Source organism: Ursus americanus, chromosome 8 (genome assembly GCF_024610735.1).
Source record: "Ursus americanus isolate L20-20 chromosome 8, mUrsAme1.1.p, whole genome shotgun sequence".
Classification (NCBI taxonomy): Eukaryota; Metazoa; Chordata; class Mammalia; order Carnivora; family Ursidae; genus Ursus; species Ursus americanus.
In genome coordinates this window covers 43812413-43838864 of record NC_142134.1, presented here as the reverse complement: position 1 = coordinate 43838864, position 26452 = coordinate 43812413, and the positions used below count along the sequence as shown (strand labels likewise).

The 26452-nt window shown below is 43.4% G+C and overlaps 1 protein-coding gene across 2 annotated transcripts in view; it reads right to left on the bottom strand.

The window, feature by feature from the left end:
* The window catches only part of USP46 (ubiquitin specific peptidase 46), a 53658-nt gene that overhangs the window by 22691 nt on the left and 4515 nt on the right, over positions 1 to 26452 (bottom strand). For both annotated transcript variants that reach the window (XM_045815900.2, XM_087864138.1), the window contains exons 2-4: positions 7618 to 7698; positions 4897 to 5110; positions 3246 to 3475 (exon numbers count right to left, since the gene is read on the bottom strand). In XM_045815900.2, coding sequence (XP_045671856.1) covers positions 3246 to 3475; positions 4897 to 5110; positions 7618 to 7698 — 525 coding nt within the window. The remainder of the gene's footprint in view (positions 1 to 3245; positions 3476 to 4896; positions 5111 to 7617; positions 7699 to 26452) is intronic.

Here is a 26452-nt window from a genome sequence, read left to right as displayed (position 1 = left end):
CACGCATGGAATACTATACGGCAATGAAAAAAATGAAAGCATCATGCAACAACACAAATGAATCTCACAAGGGATACTCAACAAAAAAGCAAAACCAAAACACAGTACACAGAGGAATACACATTGTATTATTTCATTCATATAAAGACAAAAGACAAGCCAAACTGAACAATGTGTTTTAGGGATACAAAAATAAGTTGCAAAAACTACCAAACAGTCAAAGAACAGACAGATTGCTATTAGTTGGACCGGATAGTAACATGGAAGAGGCAAGCGAAAGGGCAGAAAATCCAGTAAGAAGTTACTGCAATTTAGCAGAGATTGCTAGTCAAGAGCTGAGGGGCGCCCTGAGCCAGGGTGTGAGCAGTGGGAACTGAGAGAAGTAGAGGATGAAAAAGAGATACGACAGACAGAACTTTGTGACAGAACAGATGCAAGAGGAAGATGAGGATGGTGCCAGGAATACTCCCTTATTAAAAAGAGGGAAGAAAGAAAAAAAAAAAAGACTATAAATCTGCAAATTATAATATTTACAATATGGCCCTGATTTTGATGTTTAAAAGGGAATTAAGTTATTCTAAAAATACATTTGGTATCAAGAAGAATAAAAAACTGCAATGGATTTAAAACATCTGAAATGTTAAAAATTACGAGTTTATCACAAAACAATAACACAAAAGAAGGAAAAGGAGATGAAGTATTCCATAAGTTCCAGCAATGTTGGGAAAGTGGTAAAAAATTAACTAAGGCAAAGATGTATATTGCAGTCTCCAGAGTAACCTCTAAGAGAATTTGAAACTAACAATACAGTAGATGCAAAATATTAAAAAATTATTTCATTGGGGCGCCTGGGTGGCACAGCGGTTAAGCGTCTGCCTTTGGCTCAGGGCGTGATCCCGGCGTTATGGGATCGAGCCCCACATCGGGCTCCTCCGCTATGAGCCTGCTTCTTCCTCTCCCACTCCCCCTACTTGTGTTCCCTCTCTCGCTGGCTGTCTCTATCTCTGTCGAATGAATAAATAAATAAAATCTTTAAAAAAAAATTATTTCATTGATACAAAAGAAGGCAAGAAAGAAAAAAGAATAGAAAATAGGGTTAAATAAAGACAGAGTAGGATGGCAGAAACATACTGCCATTTTACTGTACCTGTTAACAACACAGGATGCTTCCAGAATGTGGGAAATTCTACAGGACAAACATGATTTCTTCAATAACGAAATTGCAAGGAAAAAAGGAAGGGAGGGGGAGCAGTGGGTGGTAACTTATAGACTGAGACATAACTGGTTAAAGGCAGTCTGTGGATGATGTTTAGATCCTTACGTGAATTAACCAACTGCTAAAAAAAAATATGACATAATCAGAGAAACCTGAACACTAAGTGAATAATGATTTAAAGGAATTATTTTTAGGTGTGATAATGGTACTGTACTTTTGTTTAAAAAAAAAAAGATGTCCTACCTTTTAGAGATATGTAACAAAGTGATGAAGAAACTATAAATGAAATGATAAGTTATTTGAGATTTGCTTAAAAATGACCAGGTTGGCAAGGGTGGGGGAGAAGGCATGAAACAAGAAATGATCGAGATGGGCCGACGTGTTAACAAGCATAGTAATACCCATATGGGATTTACTCTACTCTTCTACTTCTGTATTCATTCGGATTTTACCGGAATATAAAATATAAAGGGACAGAAGGAGAAAGGGAGGGAGGAAAGATCTCTAGATAGAAAAGTATGTGTAGAGAATGTTTTGGCAGGATATATTTCAAAATGTTCAAGTGGTTCTCTCTGGGCAAATGTGATCACAATTTTTAGAAAATGTTTCAAATTTATCATCTCTGGGTGGGGAGATCACTGGTAACTTTTACTCTTTTTTCTCTTTTTGCTTAGCTATATTTTCTAGTTGTTTCTACAATGAACAAATCAGAATGTTGATTTGAAAACTGTTTAAAAGGACAGGAGAAAGACTGCCAAAAAACAAAGAGCCTCCCACTTATATCCACATCTTAATCATTTCTGGGTCCTAGTTCCTTTGCAAAAACTAATGAGAGGTACTCGCTCTCTCTTCCAGAAAAATGCACAATCCTACAGAATTTTTCCTATGATGTAAAGAAACTCTGAGACTGCTAATGAACTCAGAGATTTGCTATGTTGTTAGTAGTTATAGTAAACAGTAATAGCTGACATTTATTGCATATTTGCTACGTGCCAAGCACGGCTCTGTGTGCTTTCCAACTGTTAACTCATTTCATCCTCCCAAACGACTCTATGACATAGGTGCTCTCATCGATCCAATTTACAGATGAGGAGAGTGAAGACAGAGAGGTTGAATAATATGCCCAGTCACCCATAACTAAGGCACAGGAGAACCGGCATACAAACTCAGCAGCCTGGTTCTAAAGCTGGGCTTTTTTTTTTTTTCTTTTTTTAATAAAGATTTTATTTATTTGACAGAGAGAGAGAGAGACAGCCAGCAAGAGAGGGAACACAAGCAGGGGGAGTGGGAGAGGAAGAAGAAGGCTCCCAGCGGAGGAGCCTGATGTGGGGCTCCATCCCAGAACACCAGGATCACGCCCTGAGCCAAAGGCAGACGCTTAACGACTGAGCCACCCAGACGCCCCTAAAGCTGGGCTTTTAAGCACCAAATTATGAGGCCACTCACAGAGTTAAATCAAATATACCAAGCAAACGCGACATCCTGAGTCATGCTCCAGAGACCACGTCTTCGAATTCAACTATAGTAAGTGCCTACTGTGTGCCAGACTCATCCAAACACATGAGCCCGCCCAGCCCTGGCAACAGCACCGTAAGGGACTCGCCAAACGCCCAGCTAACTGCAGTGGAATCAAAAGCCAAGCCCGACTTCCAACTTCAAGTTCACCAACCCACAGCTGATTCCTTTAAGTTGGGGAGACGGTCTATTCTACGTCTCGCATGAGCAAAATCCAAGACAACTGGTGGAGTCCAGTTTAACAGTTCAATTTGTGGACCTTCAAATTTGCCCATGACTCAAAGCAATCCAGTTTTTGAGACTTTCCCCTCATCTGTCTGCTTTAGCCAGCAGAGACACCTTGGATGGAGACATGCTTCCAAAAGTTTGCCCCTGGGGCTCCTATACATCAACAGAATCATCCGCATATACCGTGGACGACTGCTGGGCGCTGCAGACCACAGCACACTCATGCAAAACAGAGCCTGTACAAGTACGCACAAGCAAATCACACGAAAGCCCTCTCAGTGCTTACAGTTTCACAGTTCAAGCATCGAGTTTCATTGGTCAGCGTTCCCTGAAAAATCTCATGGACCCAGGTGAGTTCTGGTTTGTTATTCTCTGCAGGTTCATTCATGTTGCCATTTTTTAATTTTCCGTTTTGTTTTTCCTGTTTCTTCTCTTCCTGCAGGATGTCCGCAATAGTGTTTAGCAAATAATTTAAAAACTCGTGAGCATCCTGCTGCATGTAGTTATCAAAGAGATCTGGAAAAGAGAAGGTCATTATTTCAACCTCTGGTTCTTGAAAAGCAAAGAAAATGCTGAATTCTACGTGCCCACTTCAATTTTTATATTGAAATGTCAAGTGGACAGGTAGCACAGATAATATTCATCTCTATTTTGCAACTTTAATGGGTACACTGTAGAAGAATTTTTGTTCATTATCCTTTTCTCTACCACTCACCAAGAACTACACTTACCCTATCTCCCTAAAGTCATCACGTATATAAAATGCAACCAAAATTTTTATTTATCCTACAGAACACCCCAGAAATGATTTCACGGGTTCGCTGATAAAATATCAATATTTAATATGACGTGACTGCCAACGATCAATTATTCATTCTGCAATTTATCTAGAGCAACTGGGGTCTCTTCCCAAAGATCATATTAAACCCCGGACCAGACTGGAAGCAGTTTAGATGAAACACACCTGGGAGATGGGGGATACGTGTATCTATCTGATGGTGTTCTGAAACCAAATACAAACGACTCCAGAAGCCTACTGCTGTTCCCTGCCATAAGGACAAACCATCAAGAGATGCGTGCAGCTGTGAAACGTCATTATTAATCATGTTCGCCACGAGGCTCGGGAGTGCTCTGCTTCCCGCTCACATTATTTTTATTCTGGTACGTATAAACTACAACAACTTTAAAAGACAGCAATCAAATTAAATGAGACTTTATAAAACAAACATCTGATTAACTGTGCAAGTCTGCTGGAGTAAGGCGGAAATCTAGGATAAACACAAGTTGCCATATCAACTACTTCTAGTCGTAGAAATTACCAACGCAAAGCTTCTGGAATAACTGAGTCTCTACTATCACTTTTCCCGAAAAAGAAGATAGGAAAACCAGAAATGGAAAAAAAAAAAAATCAGGTGACAGCAGGGCATTTTTATAATATAAAGATATCAATTTAATATCTTTCAATGGTCGTAGGCAAAAGTCAGAGGTATTACTCTTAAAACAGCAAAGGCTCTGATTAGAGAATATACATTTACTTTAATCACTTATGACAAGTTTGTAAGAGTACTATTTTATTCCATTATTGCACCAACCTATTTATTCCAATCAGCGTTCTGCTTAGAAGGCTGCCTTGGGCAATTTCTCTCGCGCAACGGTCCTACCCAGAAAAAACTCCTCCCAATGTGGGGCAAATAAAAGACCATTCCAAAATGGAATGATAAATCTGAATTGATAAGCATGTTTTTTACCCAGCTTTATTTTATGTTTATGAGGTGGGAAAGGAGAATTACAATTTCTTTTTAAAAAAAGTGATTTTCGAGTAGTTGGCCAAACTCTTTACCCCTTTAAAAAAAAAAAAAAAAGGAAGAGGGGAGAGTCATGTGGCGCAGCCACGGAACTGTGCATTCTTACTGCAGACCCTTACACACATTGCTCACCGTTCTCCTTTCTCAGCCGCGAAATGAACTTCTTTGGTGGGATCACGCCAACCTTCTTCTTCTGTGTGGCGATGCTGTGGAAGAGGTCTGCCAGGCACGTCAGTAAGTTTTCCTTCTTTTTTTGCTGGGCCTTGTATGCCAGCACATTCTCCCGGAACGGCCGGCAGAAGTACAAGGCCTGAAGCACAGAGTTACAGTAGCACGTATTTCCGAACTGCCAAAGGACAACAGGGATGTTTCAGCTCGTGGTCCGGAGACGTCCAGCCCCCAGGAACCGGCCCAGATTTCCCAGTAGCAGCATCCTGCCATGTTAGAGACTAGTAAACCACTTGCAACGCCAGGGACTATCCGAGCAACAGGGAAATGAATACAAGTTTACATCAGCCAGGGGCCTCTCCGGCCCAATAAAAGTCCCTAAAATGATAAGCACTGAGCCTTGATTTAAAAAAAAAAAATCTAAGGAGACCTTCTGGTGGTTAAAAAAGAGAGAGAAAGGAGAAAAATGGACATAATATGGCGTCCCAGGAAAGTAGCTGTCTAAGAGAGGTCACAATGCAACACATGGAAACTCCTACAACAGAAAATAAAAATCCAAATCAGAAAGAAATCCAGGAACCAGGAACCACTTGCCTTAACTACACAGGAACTTGTTTTAGTTTTTCTCTTTCGAGATTAGCTAGTGCCCCTGCGCGTTGCTTCAGAACGCATGTCCTCACTTTCTCCAGGGCAACGGAGGCAAAGAGATGCCCCCCCGAGGTCATCCCACCGGCTTCTTCCCCTCAAACTCCTCAGTCACCCTCCATCTCGTTTCTGCCAAGATGGCAAGCGTCCCAACACAACAGCGCTCAGTTCCTGGTCTCCTACATAATCCCATTAGGGCCCACACCATATTTTGTTCCTCTCAAAAACCATGGATACTCAGATTATGATGAAAGAGATGTCATCATCTCACTGGTTTCCAACCAACTGTGACACCAACTCTGGGGAAGAACACAGCTGCGACGATCCCTATCCCTTTAGAATTTTCCACACACACGAAAATGAAAAGGAAAAAATTTAAAGAAATCACAAGATTAATAACATAGCTTTCAAAATGCTGTGTAAGATTAAAATAGAACCTGAACATCTTCTCAAGACTGGGTGTTGGCTTGTGTGTCATTTTCCCAAGAGTGAGACAGATGCTCCGCCATACTTAATGTGACATTTCTACGCATGCTAAGACAGAACATTTCCTATTTTTACATATTTTAATCTACTTTGACACAATTATGTAATAGGAGACAAACCTCTTTTTAAAGAGAAGCTGGAACTTTCATGAATTACCATTGGAAGTGAACATAAATGAAGCTATTAATAAATTTAATCTCACAATGCTTCCACAAACTAGGAAATAGCCTTAATTCTTTTTTCTCCCCATTTGTATTTTCCCTAGCTCAAGCAGAATTTCTCACAACTTGAGTGACTATCTTCATAGAGCTAAGCAGAGACCTGTGCATAATGGCTAAAAAAACTATTAAAATTAGAAGTCAGTATTTTGCCAACACAATGCCCTATATTCTAGTACTTTAGACTTCCTTCTTATAGCCTTTTCCCTTGGACTCAGTGTCTCCACCTTTACCTAGACACCCTTTAGTAATGCCTGGCCTCGATCCAGGGAGTGACTCCTGGGAAAGAAAAGGAACCAACATTCACTGAGTGTCCACAGTGTGCTTCAGCCTCACGTCAGGATCTTCAACAGGAGCTCTCACAGATCCTTCACTATAACCCAAGAGATAGATGTCGTACTGTCTCCATTTTACAGATGGGGAAACGAAGGCTCAGTGAGGCCAAGTGACTTGCTCCAGATTACACACAGCTAGTAAACAGCACGGGCACAATTCAGACTTAGGTCTGCATTACTTTAAGGCCAATGTTTTTTCCATTAGCCACAAGTGGCATTCACTCGCTGCAAATATTTTTCTAGCTTCCCCAGTGGAAATTACTCCCTGTTACACTTGGGTACGGACAGATTCTGCTCAGAGCAGTTATTCCAGAAAACCCGGTACTTATGAGTTAACACCTGATGCGTGGAAAACCTTCGTGCCAGAGGGAAAGGATCAGGTGAGGAAGAAAGCGCGCAACAGTACTGGATAATACTTCCTTACTACTTAGTCATAGCCAACTTACCAAGGAAGCAGAGCCTGCTTAGTGTGGCCATACACAGGGGAGCCACTGCTGAGCACAGATAAAATGAGGCCAAGGAATTCTGAGATACACTGGTCCTGGTTTTCCCCCCACAACCCACCCGTTTTAAGCACCACTGTCAAGTTATATTGTTAAAGAGTTGCTGGTGATGAGCTGGTAACACTGTTGAAGTGTACTGGTTGTACTGATGCATACTGAAACAAAGAATGCCCAAGGAGCTCGTCCAGATGATACAAGCAGATCTGGCCATAAAGTCTAATAAAACTGCTCCAAAAGTTATATGTACAAAGGATATCTCATAAGCAGAGAGGGGCAAGTGAGAATCCGACCCAACAATGCAGTAATTAAATCCTTTTTTCTGGGACAACTGACACTTTTAAAAACTGGACTAAACTTCTCCCTCCCCAACATTTGCCATTCCTAGGAACTAAGGCACGTGAACAATTACTTAAAAATCGGTAATAAGGAAAACTGTCATGGAGTTGCTTCAAGTATTCTAAAACATTCGATAAAAATAATACATTTTTGAATACTTACGTTGACCAATCCAAAGTAGTGTTCATTGATTGGAAACTGCTCTGGACCAATGTCTTTTTCCAGAGCAGAGGCATTGGTGCCCTAAAAGAGAAAAATAAAAGTTCTGTTGTAGGTGAAATGGACAACAGACTCTTAGGAGAGTCCACTATTGATCCCCCCGGTCCTCATGGTGGTTGGTGATGTTCGTGCTAGGAAAAAGGTGTCAGAAGTAAATCAGTAACTGAGTTAATAATGTCAGCCTTATTCTTCTCCTCATCCACCTTAATCATCCCTTCAAACCTGTTCTACTTGGCTTCGATTATCTTCTACTAGGAAAGCTGGTTTGAGATACGCAAATAAGCAAACTATCATTAAGAACTTGTGAATAAAACATGTATAAGCTCGGCAGATTTTGTAACAGTGGTATAAAGATTCATGCCCCCACTCTCTAAGTCAATTTTCTCATCTGATGAAGATTTCTTGTGTACCCACTATGTGCCAGGCACCGTTCTAGGCACGACACTGTAACAGTGAACGAAACAGACAAGGAAGCCCACTCTCATGGAGCTCACAATGCGGCAGATGAAGATGGCTGGAAAGAAAAAGCAAATACGCCAGACAGTACACTGGAAAGTGGTAAGTGCTGCGACGAAAAATAAAGTAGGAAATGAGGGTGTGGACCTCAGGGAGAAGGGGTGGAGGAGAGGCATGGGCGGGCTGGAGAGTAGATAGTTAAAGCTTTAAATGGGATAGTCAGAGAAAAGCCTACCCGGGAAAGTGAAATGTCCAAGGAATATTGTGAATGAGGGAGCAATACGCTTTAAAACCCAACACTTCCCAAATGCATCAAATTGGTAAGTCATGTGAAGCCAAGTTTAATGCTCCAACAAGATGGGGGAAGTTACTGGGTAGTCCCACTACGTGCCGGGGACTGCACTGTTTATTCTCACAACAATCCTACAGGTAAGTACTATTATAATCCCCATTTAACAAACAGGAACATAAGGTTTACGACAGTTAAAAATTTGCCCAAGAACCACAGTCAGTAAGTGGCAGAGCTAGGACTTAAACCCAGGAGTCACAGTTGGGAGCGCACGATCTTAACAAATGCTATGCACAGCAACCGTATCGAATAAACCGCTAAAGGCCAAGTGGCCACAGCAATACTATACCGATCACCACTGCTCCCCAAAGGCCCAGACAAGTCTGCTGGGATGAGGAAAAGTGACCAAAGTTCAGTCCAACAAGGTCAGCAGTTTGGGCAGGGGGGAGGTCAGGCTCCACATCAACCCATGGCTCTGCCACCATTCCACAGCCTTCTCACATCCTCAGGCTATCACAGAAGACCCAGTTCACAGAATCTCAAAGATGAGGGGACAGGTATTATAGAAAGGAAGAGACACCACTATGTTTTATAAAATATAAATCTGTTGCTGCTACTTATTCTTGATTCGTATAACTGGCATCTCCTCTCACAGGAAGAGAGGGCCGAGAACCAGTCAAAATGGTCACTTGTCAACAAGAAAATGTTAAATAGAAAATGACCCAATTTTAAGTAAACAGAACCACAGCAGAAATGGCAGTTCCATCCCCTTGTCATAATATCCTGCTTTCCCGTGTCTTCTACGCCCATTAGACGGCCCACCAAGCTGAACTCCTTTTCCTGTCGTCTGAGACTTTGAGTCCAGTGGTCACCTGTGCGTTCGACAGTTTCACTATCTTTTCGTGTGTGTGTGTGGTTTTCATCAACAATAACGCAACCCCATACACAACACTGAATCTTTTAAATAATACTTACCATATTATAGCAGGATTTTATGGTATAGACACAAATCACTAAAATCTTCCAAAAAAGCTACATCTCAATCATCAATCAATATAAATAATGCATATTAAATACACCCACAGCCATATCTGAAGCAACATTAGAATATATGGCTTAGAGCCCAGGAGGAATGTCAGATATAAAAGTATAGCACATGGAGACAGAGCTCATTAAATCTCTCTTTATGAGGTAGCCATATATTCAAGTTAATCCATGATTTTTGCTATTCAGGAATTCTTGGATCGAGTCTGCTTTTTTCTACCTATCTGAATACGTTCCCACTGGAGGGGGAGTTGGGGACGTGATTACTCATATGAAAGGCAATGTTTAAGAGAAATAACCTGTTCAAAACACCTGCCCTTCTGAGGCCCACGTCTAGCAGTGCTTGCAAGGCCCTTCCTGTCTCCTCTTCTTGGCTGCCCTCCAGTCACAGAAGTCCTACCTTTATTCCCCATCTCCTGCCATCATCTGGGGTGGTCTCCATCCCCATGTGGAAGAGCAGTCCCACAGCCTGCTCTCTCAGTAGCTGGATGTCCTATTTTCCAGCTGTCTTTTACTCCACTCCACTCTAGTGCCTCACTCCCAAAGACGTACTCTGCATCTGGTACTGCCCTGAAGTCGATCCAGGCTCAGCCCTGCCTGCTGGATTCCTGAAGCATCCCAACACCCCAGCTCCATTCACTCCCCAGAACCTCTCACTCCTTTCTTATTCAGCTTAAGAGTCCAGGGATCATGATTTCCGCTGCTCTTACAAACAACCCTAACCTTGTCCTTTGGGCACACCACCTAGCAAAAAACCAACCCAGTAGGAACCAAATTGTCCACTTTCTCTGAACATATACACCCACACAGATGTGCAATGCTAAATGGAAGTCACACAACCAAGTGGACTGGATTCACCCGAATTCACCGAAGTAGACCTGAATGTGTCTTGCTCCCGACAATGTCTCTCCAGGGCACTCATGCACTCATTCTCCATGCCATGATGACTATTTCCAACTTCCCCGGAGCTCATCAAAACTTCCAGTCCCCTAGATCTCCTTTGTGTCTCTCACTGGCATCTGACTCAAAAGGGAAAATTTTTTTTTTAATTGAATGAAATTAAACCAGCAGAGAAGAACTCCCTTCATTTCACTCCCAAACCTTCCAACCTATGTCCCTCTGTTAAGGAGACCCCTCTCTCGTCCAAACCGATCTCTCCTCTATGGTTAGATCCTTCCCATCAGAATTGAACGTACCTGTCGTGAAGGCTTGTGGCAGGTGCTGACACCATGTCATTTCTGCCCAGTGCTCTGACTGTCAAAGTGAAGAATTTAGCATGCCTTAGTGCCCCTCCCACTAAAAATACATATGTGCACACTCTCCCACACCTCTCCCCCAGTGACCTCCCCCAGTGTCACTGTCCCATCATAGCTCAACTTCTTTAAAGAACTCTCTACTCTGAAACAACTACATGTGAGTCAGATAACTTCTAAACTTTGTTTTAAATAATCCAGTGGTGAGGGGCACCTGGGTGACTCGGTTAAGTATCTGCCTTTGGCTCAGGTCATAACCCCAGGGTCCTAGGATCGAGCCCTGCTCAGCGGGGAGCCTGCTTCTCCCTCTCCCTCTGCCACTCCACCCTGCTTGTGCTCTCTCGTGTGCCTGCACGCTCTCTCAATCAAATAAATAAATAAATATCTTTAAAAAAAATAATCCAGTGGTGAGTTGGGGAGAAGTGAGGACACAATTGCGTTGTTGAAGCTGAATGCTTGGTACATGGGGCTCCTTAAACCATTCTGTTTACATTTTAACACGTTCGTGTAGAGGCAGGGTAATGGTCCTCCAAAGATGTCCATGTTCTAATCTCCAGAATTTGGGGATTACCTTGCATGGCAAAGGGAGATTCAGGTTGTAGATGGGATTAATTTGCCAATCAGCCGAGCTTAAAATAGGGGGACTGTTCCGGGTTCTCTTGGTGGGTCCAATGTTATCACAAGCATCCTTAAAAGTGGGAGACAGAAGCAGAATGACAGATCAGAGTGATGACGTGTGTGAAGGACGTACCCGGCCTTTGCCAATTTCGAAGATGAAGGAAAGGGGTCAGGAGCCAAGGAACACAGGCAACCTCTAGAAACTGGAAAAGGCAAGACAGTCTCTGCTAGAGCGTCCAGGAAGAACACAGCCCTGTACTGCCTTCATGTTAGCTCAGGGAGGCCCATTTCAGATCTCTGACCTCCAGAACTGTAAAATGATAAATCTGGATGGGTAAGGCACAGAGTGAATGGTAACATGTTATAGCAGCAATAGGAAACTAATACAATTTGCTAGAGATTGTCCATGACACTCTGTAAGACTTGTCTCTCTTTCTTCACCTTCACATCTCTCACCTGAATTCTACCCCCACTTCATCCCTGATGTGCTCCAAACACTGCCAACTCCAGGGGGCACCTTGAGCTGCTGGCCTTCTCCAGGCACTGAGGCCCTCATCCCTCTTCTCCATGCTTCTCTAGGGTCCAGGCAATAACCACTCATGGGGCCTCAAGCAGCAGCTACCATTTCCAACTTCATCTTCATCCCAGAAAACTTACTTCTGAGCTCATTCAGACTGGATGAGTATTAACATGGCTTCTCTCACAGGCCCCCAAAACCAGTCTATTCCAAACTAGAGCATTCCCTTCTCCTTCCCCCCAAATCCAACCTTTTCCTGGTGTTTCCCCACAGAGTAAATGACAATGCTGCCTCCTTCCTGGCCAACACTAGATCTAGCTTGGGGGTCCTGCCCAACCCACCCACCACCATGTCTTTGGGTTCACTCTCCTTCAATCTCTCAGGGCCATTCGCTTCTCTTTAATCTCCTGTCACCACCAGCAAGGCCAGGCCACTGGCATCTCTCACCTGAATTATGACAGCCTCCTAAGTGGCCTCTAAAACCCATGTGCCCACCTCTAACCCCACGTCAACATGTCAGCACAAGTCAGCTGTCAACATGGCAGCACAAATATTCTTTGTAAATACAAATCTACTCTAAAACCACCAGCGACTCCCCCTGCTGTCTCCATAGTCACCTCTTGCCACCCACTGCTTGGCCTGTCACAGTGGCCTTCGTGCCATTCCTCACACACCCAGGCACACCTCAAATTCCATCCCACCCACTACCTGAAGGCTCTCCCCCAGCTTCTTCACCTAGCTGTACCCCATCATCCTTCTCAGCGAATTCCTCACTGACCACCCTGAGGCTCCGGGCGTGCCTGTCACAGAAAGAATAATGGCCCCTCAAAGATGTCCGCACCCTAATCCCTGGAGCCTGTGAATCTCTGACCTTACATGGCAAACAGGACTGTGCAGGTACGATTAATTTAAGGATCTTGAGATGGGGAGATGACACTGGATTATCTGGGTGGGCCCGGTGTAACCACAAGGGTCCACACGGGAAGGAGGCAAGAAGCAGGAGTCAGTGAGGAGACGGGCCAACAGAAGCAGAGTTCCAAGGGGATGTGAAGGTGGAGGAAGGGCCCTGGGCTGTGGAATGTAGGCAGCCTCCAGAAACTGGAAAAGGCAAGGGAATGCATTCTCCCCTAGAGCCTCTGGAAGGTGTGCAGCCTAGCTGACACCTTGATTTTAGGACTTCTGACATCTGGAGCTCTAAGAGAATGAATGTGTCATTGGAAGCTACTAAGTATGTGGTTATGTTTTTACAGCAGCAATAGGAAACTTCACCCACACAACCCCCGCCTCCCACCCAGGGCACTTGTACGGCATCTATACCTAGCTGCAAGGGAGCCTGGCAAGTGCGGTCTTCACCCGAGCAGCTATGACTACCGAACATTAGAAATGGAAAATGGAGGGGCGCCTGGGTGACTCAGTCAGTTAAGCATCTGCCTTTGGCTCAGGTCATGATCCCAGAGACCTGGGATCGAGCCTCCTCCCCTGCTCGACGGGGAGTCTGCTTCTCCCTCTCCCTTTGCCATTCCCCCTGCTGTTCTCTGTGTGTGTGTGTGTGTGTGTGTGTGTGTCAAACAAATAAATAAAATCTTTAAAAGAATAGAAATGGAAAATGGATATTGAGAGAACAACCAGCAGTCAATGTCTCAGAGGGTCCTCACGGCAAGGTTTGTAACAGAAAAAAAGTTAGAAACAACTTGAATTGGTTAAAACGTTATAGTAATCCATATGATGGAATACCATGCAGCTATTTAAAAAAGTAAAGTTGCGGGGAGCCTGGGTGGCTCAGTTGGTTAAGTGTCCAACTCTTGCTTTCAGTTCAGGTCGTGATCTTGAGGTTGTGGGATCAAGCCCCACGTCGGGCTCTGCCCTGAGCTCATAATCTGCTTCAGATTCTCTCTCTCCCTGTCTCTGCCCCCCTCCTGCTCCCTCATGCGTGCTCACAAATAAATAAATCTTTAAAAAAAAAATAGTAAAGTTGCCACACAGGTACTGCTATGAAAATCTGTCCAAGATACAGTAATAAGTTAAAACATGTGAGAGAATGACAGTGCGTAGGCCAATACTGGAAATGTCATTCATTAATCAACAGACAGTGAGCCCTGCTTTGTGCCCAGCACTTGACCCTGGGACCCACGTGGGAACACAGCAGACCAGGCCTGCCTGCATTCACTGCCTCCCTGCTCACGGAAGCCCCTTCAAGAATCCCAGAGAAATTATTAACACTATCACTAGGGTCTAGAAGTGGGGCTGGGAGATGAGGAGGTCACCAAGGGGCTTCTCATCTTCTCTTCCCAACATTTATGTGTTTTACTCTGAGCATATATTATTTTTGTCATATAAAAAGTTTAGTAAAAATTAGCCAACTAATATCCTGCAGACCAGTTATCTAAAGCCCACAGCATGTAATTCAGACTGTATTTGGCCATTTTCTTCCTCCCAGTAGGACTTTGCCTTTGGTTCTGGTCACTCCCCTCTCTTGGCCTTGGTTTCCTGGCTGCGAGGGGAGGGTAGCTGGTATCCAGCCAACCTACTGCTCGCAGGGGGCGGGGAGAATGAAGCAAAACCCAGAATGTCATCAGCACGATGTAAATTGCAAGGTACACTACAAACCCGAGAGCCTACACTTCTGCTCGCCCCCCGCACAGAAGCACAAAAGGCGAAGTGGAGGGCACAGAGCATAACTGCTCCATGACCAGATGCTGAACAAAAAACTCCTCTGTGGTGGTAAATCACAGGGTCTGGAGGTATAGAAACACAGAGATCTTATTTCCATCAGTAAAAAATTTGGTAACCTTTGAAAAACAATGTGCCACGCTTTATTAAAAATAGAATCTGGGCTGGGACAAGTTCCAACAAGAAGACTGTAATGTTAGCTCTTCAAAGCCCTTCTGAGAGCAATTCTGTGACTGCCGAGGGGGGCTACAAAATCACCAAATAAACAACAACAACCGGGAATGATGAATCATAAATGCCTCCGATGGATAGAAAAAGGCAGTTCTTTTTAAAGCGATTTTAAAAGCAGTTTATAAGGAAAGCATATTAGAATTTCTTCCATGGGGGGATAAAAAGGACGTAGAATCTTGCTCAAGAGGATGATATAATCAGAACAAGAGCACTGCAAGGTCTATAAAAGCCGATGAGAATATTGCCATAATATGGAAGTCCCTGCAGAGACCAGGAAGCGTCCCTGGAGATCCGCTAGACCCATTTCACAGACAAAAAACACCAAGGCCCAGAGAAGTAAGCCTCCTTGCCCAAGATAACCTCAGGACAGCCCATTTTTTCACATCCTAGGAGAGGCAGCCTCTCTTTCGAGTTTGTACAAAGAAGGGACACACACAAAAAAGGCCGAAAACGACATGTAAGGATTCCTAAGTACACAGAGAACGGGTCATTAGTTATAAACCAGGAATTAAAATATATGACAGGCGAAGTGAATGTTGTTGCTGAAAACACATTTTTAGGTCTACGTTCAAAAGCCCATTCTACTTATCAAGTTAAGTTTTCAAAGTACAAACATACATAAAGACCTAGCTTTCACAAGGACTACTATTCCCTGGCTTCTGATGATTCAAGGGCATTCCTACAGCCTTACAGAGAGAGTGAAACACAAATGAGGTGATGCAGCCCAAGATCTCAGGATGAGTCAGGAGCCACTTACCAGAATTCAAGGATGGTTGAGGAGGAGTTACGGCCACCCATCCCCCAGCTGTAATTAGTGATGATAACAACAATAGATAACACAAGTCATCCTTACTGGGTCCAGTCACTGACACAAGGACGTGATGTGTATTTTACTCCTTTAATCCTCACCTCACAATTTAACTCTCTGAAGTGAATGCCATTATTGTCCCCATTTTAAAGGTAAGAGAACTGGGACCCAGACAGGGTATGTAACTTTATCCAAGTTCACACAGCCAAGTGGTGGAACTGGGTTTGAACTCACGCCAGTATGCTCCCGACCACAAAACCATACTGACTCTCAAGGAGGGTTGGGAGAATTCCATAATGGCAGAAATTGAAAACTTGAAGAGGTCACAAAGGTGTACAAGCAAACCCCTTACTCCAAGGCACCCCTTGAAATAGCCACAGTGAGCAGCACACCTGTCCTTTTCTGTAAAATATAGGACACTGAAACCTGTTTAAAGGAAATGTAAAATTGAGGCTGGAAGTCAGGAATAACTCAGGATGTAGTCAATAGGAAAATGGATTTTTCCTCCCCAAATGGTTTTAAGCTCTATGAATCTTTAACCAAACAGGAAAAGAAAGTAATATTAACTTTAACAAGGCAAAAAGAGAAAACAGTATCAAAAAGCAGAAATGAGGGCACCTGGGTGGCTCAGTTGGTCAAGCATCTGCTCAGGTCATGATCTGAGGGTCGTGGGATCGAGTCCTGCATCTAGCTCCCTGCTTAGCGGGGATCCTGCTTCTCCCTCTGCCCCTCTCCCCTGCTCGTGCTCTCTCTCTCTCTCTCAAAAATAAATAAATAAAATCTTTAAAATAAAGTAGAAATGAGTTCTAAGGGATAAAACATTTTATACCTAATAATGAAATAATGTGCAATCTTACTGCTCTAATTTCTAAATTTTTAGATATTGACAGTAATATAAGGAAAACAATGTAATAGAATAAGAACCTACCAGAAGAATGCATAATAAAATATATTTTTTTAGATTTTTTAAAAATTATTAAGTAATCTCTCACACCCAACATGGGGCTCAAACCCACAACCCTGAGCCAAGAGTCACATGCTCCAGGGACGCCTGGGTGGCTGAGTCAGTTAAGCATCCAACTCATGATTTTGGCTCACGTCATGATCTCAGGGTTGTGAGACTGAGCCCCCCATCGGGCTCCGTGCTCAGTGCAGAATCTGCTCGGGATTCTCCCTCTCCCTTTGCCCCTTCCCCACTCATGCTCACCCGCTCTCTCTCTCTCTCTCTCCCGGAAAAAAAAAAAAAAAAGTTACATGCTCCACTGACTGAGCCAACCAGACACCCCAAAATGTGTTATTAATACAGCTCACTCAATTCTTAGTGTTAAGATTATAACACGGGTGAGGGGGATGGGGAAGGGGGAGAGAATTGGTATGAATTATATAACAAGAGAAATTTTCTATTATTTTTAATCTAAAGCAAGCTGCAAACTATCTGTTATACCTCTAAAAAATAGAAATGCAGGCTGTAATTCTGAGCAAACTATCTGTTGTACCTCTGAAAGATAGAAATGCAAGCTGAGAACTAGTGTGGCCAGCTCCCTGGCTCCGTGAGCTAGCCCTCCCCCCCCCCGCCCCCACCTTTCTTTCTCCGGCTACCTTCTCACCATTTTGCTTCAATGCCACTTCTTCAAAGCTCCCTTTCTTGACCTTTTTCTCTCACAGAATCCTGTATGTAACTTCATAAAACCTACCATGATTTGTAATAATATACTTGTGATTATTTAACATGTTTTTTCCCACTGAACCACAGGTTGGCAAGTGATGGTCCATGGACCAAATCTGACACAACTACTTTGTAAATAAAGTTTTATTGGAACGTGGTCACAATCATCCATTGATTTATTGTAGCTACTTTCACAATAGTAGAGTAGTTGTGACAGAAACATCATGGCCCAGAAAGCCCGATATATTTACCATCTAGCCCTGGACTGGAAAGCTTGCTAATCTCTACACCAGACCATAAACTCTATAAGGACACACTCTATTAAGTCTGATTGGTTTGCCAGGACCTAGCAGAGCATCTGGCATATAATAAGGCACTTACCTAAATTTGCTAATTGAATATTTGGCAAACAGGGGGGAAGGGTAAGTGGTATGTGGCACTCACTCAGAGACTTCATGTGTCTATCTTCACTTCACCTTGTCCACTAGCCCACACCAGATCACACTTATTATCCCCGTCCTACTCGTGAAGAAATGCAGGGAACCTGCCCACAGTCGCTCAGCCTGTACAGGCAAAGACAGGACTCAAATATAGGTCATTCAGATTCAGAGCCCAGACTCCTGACCACCAGTCCGGGGAGATGAACTTTTCATTCATATTTTTAGTAATTCCAGAGCTGCTTCTGAGCGTGTGCTCTTGGCTCTCGGTCACACATCACTTCATCACCTAACCACCAGGTGCGTGATACCCCAAGGTGGCTATGAATGCCCGTTCCACTCAGATAGCAGAGGGGTCACCCAGTCCCAGTGAGCAACACTAAACAAAACTCTCCCTCCAGAAAAAAATCACTCCCAGGGACTCACTAGCCCCAGTTCACAGCTAAAGGAAATGAGGTGAATGGGGGTTAAGGACCTTGCCAAGGTCAGGTGTTCCTACGAAGCAGAGGTCTGTTGTGAACCCGCGATCTAAATGCCATCACACTGCAAGCCCAACTCCGGGTGCAAGAGCACTCACCCGCCTCCCGGGCCTCCCCAGGCTTTCCCCGGGGGCCGTCATCCACAAGAAGGCACTTCAAGTACATTTCCATTCTGCACCATGGTAGCGTGTCATTTCCATGCCTTATAGGATATTGGGTAGGGAGAAATAAGCGAGAAAAAAATCTCAACATGACTTCATTTAATGATCATAACATAGAAACAAAAATGTCTGCTACTGAAGAAAGATGACCCTGGGATACATAATGATTCCAAGTCATCACGGGAAGGGACATTAAAGAGCAGCTAGAGACTCTGGTTTGTAAAACAGCTCTCCACACGTCTAGCGACAGCGTAACAAAGTCCTCATGCAAAGAGAAAATTTCAACTCAAAAGCAGAACAAAAGATCCTGCTCTGTGTCTATCTTCTGGCTGAGGGGGTTCGAGAAAAAGGAAATTTCACCCCCAGTCACTGAACTCAGGGCACTAGAAGCAAAAACTCCTTCCCAATCCAACGTTCTGCAAAGCCACCAAGAATGCCGCCTTGCTTATGAGGTCTCTTAAGCTCCTACTGTACCCGGGAACCCCTCCCATCACATCACGTACCAGAAAAGCAGCGCAGGTGGCACGGGATCCTGGCAAAGCCCCACGTCAAAGAGGACAATCTGCAACTTTGACTGATAGGGGCGTTTTCCACCCACCCAACCCCCACTAGTAATTCAAGCTCGAGGTCTTCCTCAATGAAACACCAGGACACCAGCATGCCATCACAGCACGGGAGAACGGAAGGTGTCCGTGTACCCGGGTGGGTCTGCATGGCACCCCTGCCCTCTGGATCAGTCCTGCACCATCAGACATATTTTACCTTAATGGAATGAAAGCATCCAGTACTGTGAAATAGAAAATATAAAATTCTGTACTTTCTTCTCTCATCCCCAAACAGGGTGGCAAGGAGAGAAAAGAGACGAGTAAGGAGTTCTTTACAGCAATATTACTCAAGGTGTTAATTCTGCCATGAGCTAAGTTCAGAAACTAAGAACGGGCAAGATCAATGGATAGAGTAATTTTGTATCTGTCAAGTTTAATTATAAAAAAATAGGGGTTTGTGTGCTTACGTATCTTTGGAGTTTTTAACTTCATTTTGCTAATAATTCTTTTTTACTGTATTTTACAAAAATACCAGTCTGTGACAGATTGAAAAGAAAAGTAAAACTGGTCCTTCCCTACAGACTTGGAAAATAATTGCCAACAACCAAAACAGTTAAATGAAATTGAGCTTGTTTTCCTGAACATGTGAATAGCTGTTCAAGATCACTTTTTTTTTTTTAAAGATTTTATTTATTTATGTGACAGAGAGACAGCCAGCGAGAGAGGGAACACAGCAGGGGGAGTGGGAGAGGAAGAAGCAGGTCCCAGCGGAGGAGCCCGATGTGGGGCTCGATCCCGGAATACCGGGATCACGCCCTGAGCCGAAGGCAGACGCTTAACGACTGCGCTACCCAGGCGCCCCTCAAGATCACTTTTAACAAGAGAAACGCAAACTAAAAATATACTAGGACACCATTTCCCCCTCCCCCCACGACTGGCAAAGACCACAAGGTTTCTGGAGAGCACAGTGCTTTGGCAAGGCTGTGGGTAACAAGAGTCGCACATATTGCTGGTGGAGGGCAATTTGGAAAAATCCATCAAAATTACAAATGCAAATCCATTTCTAAGAAGTGAGCCGACAGCTATATTGCCACACATGCAAAATGATACATGGACATACGGACATATGTTCCCTACAGCCTTGTTTGTAAAAACCAAAGACTGGAAAACTACCTTTACGCCCATTAGCAGGGGCCTGGTTAAGTGAATGCAGTACATTCAAGCAACTGAATACTCTGCAAGCCATTAAAAAAGAATGAGGATGCTCTTCACAGACCAGCACCCGCCCACCTCCAAGGCACAAAAAGCAAGGGGCAGATCAGGAGAGATCAGCACATGCTGAAAGTACTATCTGTGTTTTTAAAAACTACAAGAGAAATAAACATATCTGCTTGTACATGCATAAGATACCTCTGAACGGAAGCAGAAGAAACCGTGAAGGGTAACCATGCCAGAGACAAGAATCGGACGGTGCGTATGTTGTCAATATTATATCCTTTTGTACAACTGGAAATTGCTACCATGTGAACTCATATTATCTTTCCGAAAACTTAAAGTTTTTTAAAACTTTTAAAACTTAAAGTTCTTTTTTTTTTTATTAAAAAGAAGCGGAGCTTAGGGCTGCCTGGATGGCTCAGCTGGTTAAGCATCTGCCTTTGGCTCAGGTCTGACCCCAGGGTTCTGGGATCGAGTCCTGCGGTGGGGGGAGCAGGTGAGTCCCTTCTCAGCACCTTCTCAGTGGGGAGTCTGCTTCTCCCTCTGCTCTCTCTCAAATAAATAAATAAAATCTAAAAAAAAAACAAAAACAAAAAAACCCAAAAACCTGAGCTTTGCTACTTCACGTATTTCTCAGCTAGGAACACCAAACCTTGTACGCCAGGTAATACAAAAGAGTTTGTTAGATGCCTATTAGATGGCGAAAAGTCTTTGACTACATGCTGTGCCCTCATTATCAGGAAAGGGAAAAACACTGTATCCTATACAGATGATTACAAAAGTTTTGCCACACATCATTAGCACCATGTCTACCATAGACATTTCGGTGGGAAATCCCAGCTTCTTCCTCCTTTTGTCCCCTCTGGGCTTGCCCCATCCTAGTCTTGTCTCTCATTGGCAGCCAGGCTATTTTGCAATGTGGCGCTCCTCTTCTCACCACTGCTCACCAGCAGGAATGGTTCTTAACATCTCAGACCCGGAGAGGCCTAAGTCACCTGCCTGATTGATGTCTGGAAAGCTACAAAGTGGCAGGGTCAACAACTGGCACCTGAGACCCTGGATACCAGGGCACTTCCCATTACATTGTTTGGACTCCAGGCTAGTGGAAAAACCAGGGGCACTAGAAGAAAACAGTAAAATGGTCAGGCCCTGGGCTAAGCTCTAGACATTAATGATTCCATTTCAGCCCCACAAGGCCCCAGGGAGGGAAGTTCTCTGGTCACCCCCATGTTATGCGTGACAAGCAGCGTCTCTGAGAGTGGGAACAATGGCAACTCTCACACCCAACCAACAGCTGTGTGGAACGTCCAACCAGATCTCCTCCACGAGCTAACCTGCCTCCCAAGGAAGCCGACCAACCTGTAATCTCCAAACTCTACAAACCAGTTTAACAATGTTCCTCCAGGGGCGCCTGGCAGGCTCAGTCAGTAGAGCATGCAACTCTTGATCTTGGGGTCGTGAGTTCAAGGCCCACAGTGGACATAGAGATTACTTAAAAAAAAAAAAAAAGTGTTCCTCTAATAGCCAGTTATTTGAACCACCATAAAGAACCTCTTATCTGAGCTAATGCCCAACCAAAACTGTAACCATGAATCCCCGAGGGAGGTGAGGTCATCTTAGGTGGCACAAGTATGAACACTTTCAACTCTAGCAATTACGTGGTTTTTTAATTGAGGTATAATTGACATACAGCATTATATTAGTTTCAGATGTACAACATAATGATTTGATATTTGCATCTATAGCAATTATGTTTTTGATATGCATTAGAAAAGCATATAACTAGCTCATCAAACCCATTACTTCACAGATGTCTTCACACAAAACGAGGCCAAATTAAAAGAAGTTGAACAGATTTAAGGAAAAATACTACATTCAAGTGGTTCAAAGACATAGGGAAAACTTGGGAATAAAAAGACAGAGTGAAGGTTGGGAATAAAAGAAACTGTAGCATACAATACACACTAGTTCTGAATGTCGCGTTTTAATTTTATTTTTACTTGCCCTCCTCTCTGTATACCACACTGCCTCTCTCAGGTGGATAAGGCAGTGTCCCCAATAAATAAAGTACCCTGAAATGCTGCATTTAAATGGCAGTGTCCTTTGGTGGCTTAACCCTGGGTTGACCACAGGCCTGGTCTGTCCTGAATAACTCTGATTATACCTACAGTAGATCAGTAATACCCAATAACTATTTAGAGCACATCCCCCCACATTTTAAGAAGTGCCTGACTTGGGAAATAAATCAGAGAGCCTCCCTACTGTCCCATCATCTGCTACAGTGCAGAGCGGAGTGGGAGAGCGCTATGGGCCTCTCTCTAGCCCCATTCCTTCCCTTCCTCCCCCTGCCACAAACCAGTGAGAAGGGAACCCCCACTTCCCAGCACCTGCAGTCAGAACCACACCACGAGGTGAATTTTGCCTCTGCTCTTGCCCAACCTCCCCTCCCATTCCACTCCTCCCAAAATGCCCACGAAATGTAGACAGCAAGTCAAAATGAACGCAGAATTCCAATAAACCAGTGATTCTCAGATGTCAATGCGCTCTCCCTCGTGGTGTTTGGTTTATCTGTAAACTACCTGAACTTATTAGTAGCTTTCCCTAAATCTGTTCAATTTTTTTAAACAATAGCTCTGTGCTTTGAGCAAACTGAAGGAAACCATTAATTCCCTAAAAGAATGAGAATTACAAACCGTAATGTGTGTGAGAGCATCACAGTTCACAAAACGCTCCCACAGGCAGCAAGATCGCCTTTGATTCTCCCCAAAACTGCTGTGAGAAAGGTATTTTATCATCTGCCTCTTCGTGTTATATAGAGAGGAGGAAGCAGGCTTCGAGATCTACCAAGCAGGATTCCAAATCCCAAACTGGGTTCACTTTAAAGCTGTACGGAAGAAAGAACTTGCTTTCTTTTCCCCGCCTAGGGACGTGCTGTTCTAGGTGTGCTGCCCAACCCAGGAGAACCTGGCCAGGCTGGCAATGCAGAATCTCGGCCCCACTCCAGACCTACTGAATCAGACTCTGCATTTTAACAAGATCCCCGGGTAATTCCTGCGGACAATGAAATCTGAGGCGCACTGCCTTCTGCCACGGCACTTCTTCCATTCCAGCAAGCTACAGCTCTTCTCTCAGTTCTCCAATAATCGTTTGTTGAGCACCTCGCACAGATGTGCCGGGCCCTGTGCTGAATGCTGAGCAATCAGCAGCGAAGAGGTTAAACAGCTCCTGTCCTTGCGGAGCTGTCCATCTAACACTGTGGTTTTTCAGCTTTGGAGGCTTATCAAAATCAGTTGTGGAACCAAAAAAAAAAAAAATTACAGGTGCCTAAAACCCACCCCAGACCTACCTATACCTCCGTCCGGTCAGAAACTCTGGGACTAGGGCCACAGAAGCTAAACATCAAAAAAGGTCCGTGTCATGCAACCATGCTGGGGAGCCACTTGGCAACATCCAGGAAAGCTGCAGACAGGCACATCCTCGGAGCAGCTTTTCCATTTCAAGGCCTGCATTCTGGAGAAATGAAGGCACGTGTGCAAAGAAGACAGGAGCAGGAACATTCACTGCAGCACCATTTCCAGAGAAACACACTGCCTTTCTAAAAGAACTTCAAAAAGCAACTGGGTAAACAGGAAAACTCCTGAAGTCCGGTCTTGTGGGTGCTCTCAACAGATGAGGCCCCGGACACGATGTTCACCAAAGCCAATTCCAATTCAACAAAGCACGAACAATGTAACTGCAGCGGAGAGACCTGGCCAGCACAATAATGTATCCCAAATTTACTCTCAACATTCAGTAAATGTATCTTCTCACTTCTAGTCTGTAATCTTTTCGCTACACCTTTTCACCTCCTTGTTATCATTCTCTCAAACTCTAGCTTCCATTCCTTCTCTACAGTTCCGGACTTGTTCTTTGGTCTCCCCAGTTTTCCCCCCCGCATCCTCCCTTTCCCTATTTTCTGACAAAACCAACACTGCCATCCTGACTCTCAAGCCCTAGAAAACTGCCCCAGAGTCCCTGGATTAAACACAACCCAGCCCCATAAACACACGAAAAGATGTCCCACTTCGTTAGTAAACAGGAAAGTAAACATTTTAAATCACCGAGATACCATTTCACACCCATCACTCTGGCAAAACATCAAGACTAACAGTATCAGGTGTCTGCAAGCCTGTGGAGCACCTGGAACTCCCCAACGCCGCTGGTGGGAATGCAAATTGGCACAACTGCTCTGGGGAGCAATCCGGCAATATATTCAGAGTTGAAGATGCCCATTTCCTTTGATCCAGCAATTTCTCCTCAAGGTGTATACCACACAGAAACTTTAAACATAGGCATGGGGAGACAAGTTCAAAACTGTCACGACAAACACAGAACGTGATAAACCCATGTGCTAATCAACAATAAAATGAATACGTGGTAGCATATTTGTGATGGAATATTATACAGCAGCGAATAACCTAGAAGTACAAAGCCATAATTTAAACAAAAACAAACTGCGAAGGAGCTGTTCAGTTTCAGCATGTCTAAAACACAAGAAAATGATAATATATCTGGCTGATGGATATATACATATCTAGTAAAAGTCTATAAACACAGGATAAACGTCAAATTCGGAATAGCAGTCACTGTCTGGAGGAAGGGGGAGTGAGATGAGGAAGGGTTCGCTTGTATTTGTAGTATTTTATTTCTTCACTGGGTGGTGGATGGAAGCACACAGGTATTCCATTATTCTCCATATTCCTCTGTGTGCCTGAAATTTACCACCACCCAGAAAAAGAGTCCCAAGTCTAAACTACTTTAAAGCATCATCAGGCTCTGAAAGTGGCATCAGAACTGGATGGACAGGAGAAGACTGGACCAACAGGTGGAAAGTGAAGCTTTGAGAACCAACGGGGTTTCTTCTACACTCTTACAAACATCCAGCACAAACAACCATTCTTAAAATTGTAGTAAAATTTCATGTCGAGGACTTACGACATACCCCAAATTCCTGGCAACGATCTCAGAACAGAAACATTCCAAAAAGCCTTTAATGCCAGGATTGATTGTTGACACAGAATTTATCTGTCTTAAAAAAGTATTTGCTCCTTCATTCTGGGGTGGCTTTTTCTCTTAAAAGATCAACAAGGCCTTTCAAACCCTAGATCAGATTTGGTTTCACCACAGTTGAAGATATGTTATAAGAATGTGCATTAAAATATTTAGGCCAGAAGCACTGACTACACTCAAAGACACCAAACTCTTCCAGTCCATTTGCTTCAGGCTGGCTCCGTGAGTAGGCTAGAGATAAAACCACCAGGAGATACCTTTCTGATGATACCACAGAATCACACACTACCATAAAGCCTCAAGTGATTTAAAGGAACTAGACACACCAGGCTGGGAAAGAGGGATATGTGAACTACAGAAATCTCTCTTAATTGCTAAGAGGACCAAAATTGAAAGTTACTTTCAATTACAAACCCAAAATACCAAAATTCCACATTCGTTAAAAAATAAATAGGTTTTATTGTATGGGTGAACTGGAACAAAAATTTAATATCTAGCAAATAATATTACAATCTTTCATGCTAACTAAATATTGGCATTCAACTTTGTGTTCCTCTAGGAGTCCAAGAAAAAACAGAGAAAAATCTATAGGCCTAATTGTCAGGTCCTGACCCAATACAAACATCTACATATTACACCAAGAGACCAGAAGAGAATTTTTCTTTAAACATTAGCCCACCCCACTCCAGGCTGCAATTTTTAAAATCTGACAACTATCACAGTAGACCCTGACACATGACTTTAACCACTCCCAGTCTCCAATTATCTTTAAGAATGGAAAGCAACAGTAACAATATTAGAGGAAGAGACAATTATGTCTTCTCTGGAATTATAAGATGTACATTTTTTTAAATAGTTTTAAAGAATTTTTCCAACTAGTCTCAAAATACTGCCTCAGGTGATTGACTTAGCAAGATAAAACTATCTATAAAATCCTCTAGCTTTGTTTCAAATTTTTATTAATTCTGTTCCTTCATATCAGAGAGACTTCATTTATTTAAAACAATTCAAATATGGCACTCACTGCAGTGTCCAATAATACCCCAGGACTGTTCAAAGAATACTAAAATGCAAATATTGGTAAATTCAACAGTTTTAAATAAGGTAGTTAGGTCCTTAAATGGTTGAGAGCCAATTAAGAAAAGGATTTTTATTTACTTTTTTACACTTTAAATATGTGCCAAGTACATATGTCAATAAAGCAATTAAAAAAAATAAAATTATAGTGCTTGGTTCATAACATACTGTGTTGAGGGGTTTCAAAGTGAAGTAGTGACAGGTCAGTCCCCATCTAGGGGCTGGTACTTCTCCCGCGGTTTGCGGTGCTGGTGAGGCCAAGG